General features: G+C 48.4%; 1 protein-coding gene across 1 annotated transcript; it reads left to right on the top strand.

The window, feature by feature from the left end:
* The first annotated feature begins 2,601 nt into the window (after positions 1-2,601).
* LOC100274624 (uncharacterized) lies at positions 2,602-3,616 on the top strand. The gene has a single exon (NM_001174436.1). The coding sequence runs from the start codon at positions 2,650-2,652 to the stop codon at positions 3,397-3,399; it is 750 nt and encodes a 249-aa protein (NP_001167907.1). The 5' UTR covers positions 2,602-2,649; the 3' UTR covers positions 3,400-3,616.
* The last annotated feature ends 5,971 nt before the right edge of the window (positions 3,617-9,587 follow it).

Genomic DNA, 9,587 nt, shown 5'->3' with positions numbered 1-9,587 from the left:
CGGCCAGTACGCATGAGGGAACGACCAGACCAGCCGAAGCATTACGCAAGGTATTAAGACCTCGAAGGAGTGTAACCACTCCTCCGAGGCCTCGGGGGCTACACCCGGCGGGTGCGCTCGCGCGCACCCACCGGAACAAAATGCAACCGAGAAAGGCTGGTCCCCTTGCAAAAAAGTGCGACGAAAGCCTCCAAGCGAGTGCTAACACTCCCTTCGAGGCTCGGGGGCTACTGTCGGGGACCATAATTAGGGGTACCCTCAAGACGCCTAATTCTCAGCTGGTAACCCCCATCAGCATAAAGCTGCAAAGGCCTGATGGGTACGATTAAGTCAGGGATCAGTCCACACGAGTGACTCGATCACGCTTCACCCGAGCCTAGCCTCGGCCGAGGGCAGCCGACCTCGAGAGACTTCCGTCTCGCCCGAGGCCCCCCTTTTTACGGCGGACACGTCACCGGCTCGCCCGAGGCCTTGGCTTCGCTCAGAAGCAACCTTGACTAAATCGCCACACCGACTGACCAAATTGCAGGGGCATTTAACGCAAAGGTGGCCTGACACCTTTATCCTGACACGCGCCCCCCCCGGCAGAGCCGAAGTGACCGCCGTCACTCCACCGCTCCTCTGACCAGTCTGACAGAAGGACAGCGCCGCCTGCGCCACTCCGACTGCGGTGCCGCTCGACAGAGTGAGTCTGACAGGCAGTCAGGCCTTGCCAAAGGCGCCACGGCGAACTCCGCTCCGCCCGACCCCAGGGCTCGGACTCGGGCTAAGACCCGGAAGACGGCGAACTCCGCTCCGCCCGACCCCAGGGCTCGGACTCGGGCTAAGACCCGGAAGACGGCGAACTCCGCTCCGCCCGACCCCAGGGCTCGGACTCGGGCTAAGACCCGGAAGACGGTGAACTCCGCTCCGCCCGACCCCAGGGCTCGGACTCGGGCTAAGACCCGGAAGACGGCGAACTCCGCTCCGCCCGACCCCAGGGCTCGGACTCTGGCTAAGACCCGGAAGACGACGAAACTCCGCCTCGCCCGACCCCAGGGCTCGGACTCCGCCCTGGCTTCGGTCGAACGACTTCCGCCTCGCCCGACCCCATGGCTCGGGCTCGGCCTCGGCAACAGAAGACAGACTCAACCTCGGCTTCGGAGGAGCCCCCACGTCACCCTGCCTAGGGCACAGACCCTCCACGTCAACAGGGGGCGCCATCATCATCCTACCCCGAATCGACTCGGGTCACGGAGAACAAGACCGGCATCCCATCCGGCCAGCTTCGCCGGATGGCAATGATGGCGCTCCACCAGCTCTGTGACGACGGCGGCCCCCAGCTCTCTTACGGAAGCAGGACGACGTCAGCAGGGACTTGACCGCTCCAACAGCTGTCCCTCCGCCAGGCTCCGTCGCACCTCCGACAGCCACGACATCACGCCAGCAAGGTGCCAAGATCTCTCCGGCTGCCACATTGGCATGTACCTAGGGCACTAGCTCTCTCTCCGCTAGACACGTAGCACTCTGCTACACCCCCCATTGTACACCTGGATCCTCTCCTTACGACTATAAAAGGGAGGACCAGGGCCTTCTTAGAGAAGGTTGGCCGCGCGGGACCGAGGACGGGACAGGCGCTCTCTTGGGGCCGCTCGCTTCCCTCACCCGCGTGGACGCTTGTAACCCCCCTACTGCAAGCGCACCTGACCTGGGCGCGGGACGAACACGAAGGCCGCGGGACTTCCACCTCTCTCACGCTCGACTCCGGCCACCTCGCCTCTCCCCCCTTCGCGCTCGCCCACGCGCTCGACCCATCTGGGCTGGGGCACGCAGCACACTCACTCGTCGGCTTAGGGACCTCCCTGTCTCGAAACGCCGACAAGTAGCATCTGTATATTTGCTTTCGTCGTTTGAAGCTCCGTCCCTTCCTTCCAAGACCTAGCTAGTCCTAGACTACTACCTGCTCGTCAAAAAAAATCTAGATGAGAAATAAATTTTGATGGACAAATTAGCGGCATAAACGAAAAAATCTCGACAACAAAAAAAATCAGCGACGGTGGGGCTCGAACCCACAACCTCAAGGTTAAGAGCCTTACACTCTACCAACTGAGCTAGAGGCGCCACGTCGTCGGGGTTGGGACAGCGCAGCACGTACCTCGGCGCCATAGTCTATGGCGCCGAGATGTGTTACCTTAGCGCCATAGGCTATGGCGCCGAACAAAGGGTCCAAAAATGACATTAAAATTTTTTAAGATCTAAACGTGAATTTTTTTCAATAAAAGGACAAAATACAAAAAATTCGGCAGCAGAGTTGAATGTTTGGGTTTGGTACCGTCGATGAGCCCGCTCTTTCCGCCTAGTGTTTTTATTCAGTAAATTCCAGCTGCTGGTATATCCGACTACAATACAGTCCAAAGTCAGCTCTTGCTTCCTGGGATCTGAATCTGATCAGAGTTTACAACAGATAATTAGCCGTTAAAGAACCAAGCAAATGGCGCGGTACAATAACAGAATTGAGCTACAGTAGCATCCCCTGTGGTCTGTCTCTGGAGGTGCATAAAAGCACTTGCTGCACACCCTGAGTGTCCTCCTGTACGTCCTGAGTCCTGACCTCGCCGTTCTCTCTTCTTCCCTGCCGATCCCCGCTCGCATCACCTCGCTCCAGCCTCCATGGCAGCCCCAGCCATCACCAGCAAGGACAAGGAGGAGGCGGCTGCGGCTCCCCAGCCGAAGCAAGGGGAGAGCAAGGTGTTCTCCAGGCTGTTCACCAGGGAGAGCTCCGCGGCGGCGCCGTCCTTGCGGGTGTACTACGGCGTCGCCTCGGCGGGCTCCGTGCCCTTCCTGTGGGAGTCGCAGCCGGGCACGCCCAAGCACGACGACGACGCCGTCGCCACGGCCACCCTGCAGCCGCCGCTCACGCCGCCGCCGTCGTCCTACTACACCGCCAGGCAGCAGCGGCAGACCTCCTCCGCCACGGTCGCCACCGGCAAGAACAAGAAGCTGTCCAAGCATTATTACACCAGCGTCTTCAGCGCCATCCTGCCCAAGATGATCCTGCACAGGCGGTCGTCCAGGCCGGCCTCGTCGCGCTCCGCGTCCTCCCGCTCCTCCTCCTCCTCGTGGTCTGCGGCGCTCGCCTCCTCGGCCGCGTCGTCGCTGTCGTTCCGCAGCGCGCGGTCGCCCGCCGCGTGCAGCTCGTCGTCGAGGCGGAGCCGGGTGTTCGCGTTCTCGGCCGCGGACGTGGACGGCAGCGAGGAGGAGGAGGAGGAGCAGGCGGCGGCGCCGATGTGCTTCAGCGTGCGCCACGAGAGCTTCCGGGCGCTCCGGGGCTGCCGCGTCGCCATGACGGTGAAGAGCGCCCTGGCGTCCGTCGGCGGCCACGGCCACGCTGCTGGGCCCACCGCTGCACAGAAGGTGTAGTGCTCAAGTGCTCTCGATCTATCTGCAGTTAACCTCATGGAGTCATGGTCACGGTGCCGCCATCGCCATGCATGTTGTCGCTGTTGCTTGGATCGAGAAACGGCGGTGTACCTTGTGTATGCCTGTCTCAGTTCACGGAGTAATGTTGAAATTGAAACCTACTGTATCTCAGGAAGAGGAGCTCGTCAAAGTGTTATGTATAATATGGTCATTACTCATTACGTCTGTAACCGTACGTGTGTAACTTGAACATCATAATGAGATGAGTAAATAGCACTTAGCAAAAGCATCGGTATGCGTGGTCGGTCAATTCAGTTCAGACATGAAATGCAGGAAAACCCCCCATGGTTTTATATATATAGACAAGAAGTGGGGGAAAAACGAGTTTGTTCGTTAGACATTCGTTTAGAAATCCGGGTAAGAGCTGTGTGAGCAACAGTGACGAAGGACGACAGCCATGTTTCTTGGAATCAAGAGGTAGTACTGAAAGCGAGAGAGCGAGCTGTCTCTGGTCCATGCCGTGTTGTGCCTGTTTTTCTAGGGAGTCCGGGTCATGTGGCCCCATGTCAAGCGCTAGCGTGTTAGGGCATGTTTAACAACCATCTTTCTCAAAACCAAGATTTTACAGTTATATACTTTATAATTGCCATGATAATACCGTAGTTTCGACCAGCTTTAACAATACAATAGTTTTGAGTAATATTGTTCAGATACAACATTATAAACCATGATACTAGACAAAAACTACCCATGCCATAAAAACTTTGGGTTTGAATGAAGTTTTCAATACTCTAAAATACCATAGTATTTAGAACACCATGGTTTTAAAAACATAGTTCTCAGAAATGCAACGAAACATACATGAAACAATATGATATTACTAAGAGCAACTCCAATAGGAGCCCTAAACACAAAAACAAATTGAAATATAGGGCCTAAACAATAAAAGACATCTCCAATAGGAGCCTCATTTTAATGAAATTTATCTAAATGATTTAGGGCCCAATCTCAAAAGTTGCATATTTGGGACCCAGAAACTTTGGGTCGTATACTGTTCGCGCCGACCCCAACCTCCTCTGGAAATTTCACCGTGCGCCTGGACAGCGCCGCCGCCAACTCCATTCCCGATCGTGGACGCCATCCTCCCTTCGCAGATCCCCTGGTACGTCGCTCCAACTACGCCAAACTACTACTCCATCATTCCCTTGTTCTTCTCCCTCGTTCCCTTGTTCTAGCCCTTGACCCCGATCTGGATTTGACGACAGACTCGATGGATGGTCGGCCTCCTTCCCCCCTATCACGACCGACGGCGAAGAATCGGCGTTTATCTTTGAATAGGGTTCTTGATGCAATCGGAGGTGGTTCCCAGCTCGCCCGTGGCGCGTCTCGCCAGGTTCCCACACCAGCGTCTCGCCAGGTTCCCACACCGGCATCTCGCCGTCGGCCATCAAACGTTGCTGGCAACCATGGCTCTGCATCAGAGGCGACAATCCAGGCTCCTTTGCCAAACATGGATAGCTACAGGTGCGGGATACATATCTGAATGCATTTAGCTATGTATTATATGATTCCATTATCTGAATGTCGTGTTTTTCCTGTCTAATCTGAATGGACAGAGGTAATTTGTAGCATCATGTAACGTGTAGCATCATGTATACATACTGTTTAGCTTTGCTTCTGCAAGAGGTAGGAATTGACAGTAGTAACATGTATATATTCTAATTCAAGAGATAAGTATAACTTCCTTCTATATCATTTAATATATGCATCATAAATATGTATTCACTTTATCATAAATCAGAGTGACTACCAAATAATTTAGTTATGGTTGTACACAGATTAGTCTGAACCCATCTCTCTAAATGCATTGTTACCTCTCTAAATACATCACTGGAAGGCATGTGTTTGTTGAGATCAAATGTTTACTCAAATGTTTTACAGCTCCATGTCACCTGGGTACTTCACTAACCTACTGAACCGGGAGAATGATGATGTTTTTATCCTTGATGAAAACATGGCAACCGAAAATGAAGTTATGGAGTCCCCACCAGTGAACGACATGATTTCACAGTCAAAACCAAAGGGTCGTTCCAAGAATTTCAATGAAGCTGAAGATATATTATTGATTTCAGCATATCTTAATATAAGTAAAGATGCTGTTGTTGGAAGGGATCAAAAAGATGGTAGATTTTGGGAAAGAGTTGAAAAATACTTCCATGACAATAAGACATTTGAATCAGAGCGCAATTGGTCGTCACTGAAGCATCGATGGAGTACTATTCATAAAGAAGTGAGTCTGTTTCAAGGTTTTGTAGATGCCATAGAAAGGAAGAATGAAAGTGGGAAGACAATGAGTGATAAGGTATACTAATTACCTCTAATTGTTATTTTTCAAGCAGATAGGTAATACGAAGTTTTAACATTAAGTTCTAAACTTTGTGTATGCAGCTGGCACAAGCTAATACAATGTTCCAGGAACTTAAAAGTAAGGCGTTTTCACTCTTCCATGCATGGAACATTCTTAAAGATGAGCCGAAGTGGGCAGAAGAGAAGATATCCAAGGAAGACAATGCCAATGGGGAAGATCATCCAAATTCAGAAAGACCTCTAGGAAGGAAAGCTGAAAAGGAAAAAGCTAAAGGAAAAAAGCGCAGTGACGAAGAACCTGATCCTTTCATTGAGGAAGTTAAAAAAATGAGAGAATCAAGAGAACGGATTGAGATCGAACGAAAGGAACGTGATGAAAGGTTTATCGAGCTTGACACAAAAAAACTAAACTTGGAGCAAGACCAGCATGATAAAGTGATAATGACAACAGACACAAGTTCAATGGATGACCAATCAAAGCAGTACTTTAGGCTGTTGAAAGAAGAGATTTTATCTCGCCGTTTTGGGACTAGGGGTTTAGCTCTTTAGAATAAATACTTTGTTTTACTGTTTAGGGAGCAAAGCAGCACAATAAGGTGTTTATTTTTACTGTTTTTAGAATAATAAGGTAATTTTGATTAGTTCATTTCAGACAGCATCCAATGAGACTCTGCATACTTGTGTTCCAGAATGTATTCTGAAAGTTTATTGCAGTTATTGAAGAATGTACTATGAATGTTTCTACACATGGCAGTCAGATCTGGTAGTTATTTTTTGTATGAAAATCTTGAGATGAGGTCTGTATTGTTTCTGAGATGGCAGTCATTTGGGTTCTGAGATTGAAACTGCTCCTACCTGCGGTCTGTATTGTTGTTTCTGAGATGAGGTATGTACTCTGAATGTTCGAAACAGCCATAATGGTTTTGAACAATCAGAGATGCAAGCTGCTGCTAGCAGTTGACGCTAGCTGTTGTTACTTGAATTTTTTTTGTTCATTCTTGAAATACATGCTCCGGTACGACATCATAGATTAACTAAAATGAAAGATAAAAACTTCGATAGAGAAAACCATCTTTCTGAAACAGTCTTTACAACATAGATTAATCTGAAACAAGAGGTAATTAACTAAAATGAAAATAGTACGACATTACAGATAACAACACAAATTATTCAGAGAAAAACAAGATAACCGATAAACAAGTATGGTTCCAAACTACTACTGCCCAGTACGTTGACCTTGACGCTCCCATAGATGTTCCACTAGGTCCCGTTGTAGTTGATTGTGAATGTGAGGATCTCGGATTTCTTTATGCTTGTCAACAAACGATGAAAAATTCGAAGTCCCTTCATGAGAAACCCAGCCCCTTGTCTCAGCATCACTCTTGTCATAAGGTGGCTCAACACGACATTTGTCGCGTTCATCTTCTATTATCATATTGTGCATTATTATGCAAGCATTCATAATGTCCGTAAGTGTTGCTTTATCCCAGAACCTAGCTGGACCTCGAACAATGGCAAAGCGAGCTTGCAATACGCCAAATGCACGTTCAACATCTTTTCGCTGGGATTCCTGAGCTGCTGAATAGTTTTTGTCCTTCAAATTTGCTGGTGCCTTAATTGTTTTCACAAAGGTTGACCAATTAGGATAGATCCCATCTGCTAAATAGAAGCCCTTGTCATAATTGTGTCCGTTAATTGTATAGTTAACTGATGGGGCTTCCCCTTGAGCAAGTCTATCAAAAAGATGGGATCTGTGCAAGACATTAATATCATTGAAAGACCCTGGTAGACCAAAGAATGCATGCCATATCCATAAATCGGTTGACGCCACAGCCTCTAGTACAATAGTTGGTTCTTTCACATGACCACAATACATGCCTTGATAAGATGTAGGACAATTTTTCCACTTCCAATGCATACAATCGACACTACCAATCATTCCAGGAAATCCACGTTGTTCACCAATAGTAAGCAACCTAGCTATATCATTTTCATTTGGAGGTCTCAAATACTCTGGTCCAAAAACTTCACACACTGCCCTGACAAATTTTCGTAGGCTCTCGATAGCCGTGCTTTCTCCAATCCGCAAATACTCGTCAACGTAATCTGCTGGAACACCATAAGCAAGCTGTCTAAAAGCTGCAGTCACCTTTTGAAGACAAGAAAACCCAAGAGCACCGACAACATTTCTTTTCTGAGCAAAATAGTGATCATGTTGTTTAACAGCTTCAGCTATCCGCAAGAAAAGAGGACGACTCATCCGAAAGCGTCGTCGGAAATACTTCTCAGGATATGTTGGACGCTCAGCAAAGTAGTCATTGAATAATTTTAAATCATGCTCTCCTCGACTACGATCATATACCTCATGTCCAAAAATTGAACCTCGACGCTTTTTATGTTGATCTTCATTCTTCCTCTTCCGGTATTCACCTAGCATAAAAACCAATATGTGCTGAAGGTCATCATCAATCTCATCATCTTCTTGGTGCCTTTTTGATCTCCTACTTCCATAAACCATCCTGCATCCAGTGATGACAACATATATTGTTCAAATACGACAAAACCATCGAATGAGGATTGGGCCACCTCTGTTCTATTCGCAAAATTTGATTGTAGCCGGTTCCACGATCAACTGATGTCGCTGTGTACCTGAAATGAAGGCAGCAATCCTGGTCGATGCAAAAAAACAGTCTGCGCAGGAATGGCGGCTTCTACTGGATGAGCGCCGGAACACTACCCTGGAATTAGCGGCGGCGCAAAAAACAGTCTACGTACAGGCGGCGCAAAAAACAGTCTACGCTCGGAGTGGCACAGAATAGAGGATCTACGTACAGGGGAATATGGGTTGGTTATAAATGTAAGCTATTTTAGGGTCCACGGTTGGAATCAACAATTGTATTTGGGCCCTAAACAAATAGAACAGGTAGCTAACTTAAATTATAGGGCCCAACTATGGGACTCATGATTGGAGTTGCTCTAAAAACCATAATCTTACCTAGAAACCCTAAAAATACTCTACCACAAACAGGTCAGATCCTTGGTCGTTGACAAGAGAATGAGAGCGTCGCTCACCACCTCCTAGGATAAATTATAGGTACGTAGTTTAAGACACAAGGCTTGCATTACCATATTCATATTAAAAAGTCTCCGACATTTTTAACAACTGACACTACTGGACATAGCTGCTTTGTTGAGTGCTTCAGACACTCGGTAAAGCTCAAAAAAACTCTCGGCAAAGAGGTCTTGATGAACTGTACTCGACTTCTTTTTGTAAGTACTTTTTGTCGAGGTGCTCGACAAAGAAAAATTACAACATATTGTTTCCTGATACTATAGATCTCCTTAATCAACACACCTGATGCCCTGATCAGCACACAAACACAGGGCTACAGCTACTAGTCAGAGGTACACAATTTCTGGCATCTCTAGGAAAAGGCTACAGAAACCTATTGAAGTATTGATGGAGGACACACAATGATGGACGGGGGACTGAGAACCGGATCAGAGGAGGGAGAGACACCCCGATGCAATACAAGGACTCTTGAACAAGACACTAATCAATGCACTTTGCCCCCCAACCAGCTCACTTGACAAAACCGTACTATAGATAATGGCCCCTATTCAATTTCATGCTGGAGATACTCATCGCAGAAGCTGGCTGTTGGTACACTAGTCTGCTTCTCTTTCATATGGGTTAGATGGTTTTTGTGTGGCTAAGGTGGAATCGATCTCTGTTTGAGATTTATGTAACTCTGCAATGGGCAATACTGCTTTCTGTAATCTCTATGTCGGAGTCTGGCTAAGGTGGAATCGAGCTCCCC

Source organism: Zea mays, chromosome 8 (genome assembly GCF_902167145.1).
Source record: "Zea mays cultivar B73 chromosome 8, Zm-B73-REFERENCE-NAM-5.0, whole genome shotgun sequence".
NCBI classification, from domain to species: Eukaryota; Viridiplantae; Streptophyta; class Magnoliopsida; order Poales; family Poaceae; genus Zea; species Zea mays.
Note: the sequence above shows the minus strand (reverse complement) of the source record. Positions and strands in the feature narration are given on the sequence as shown.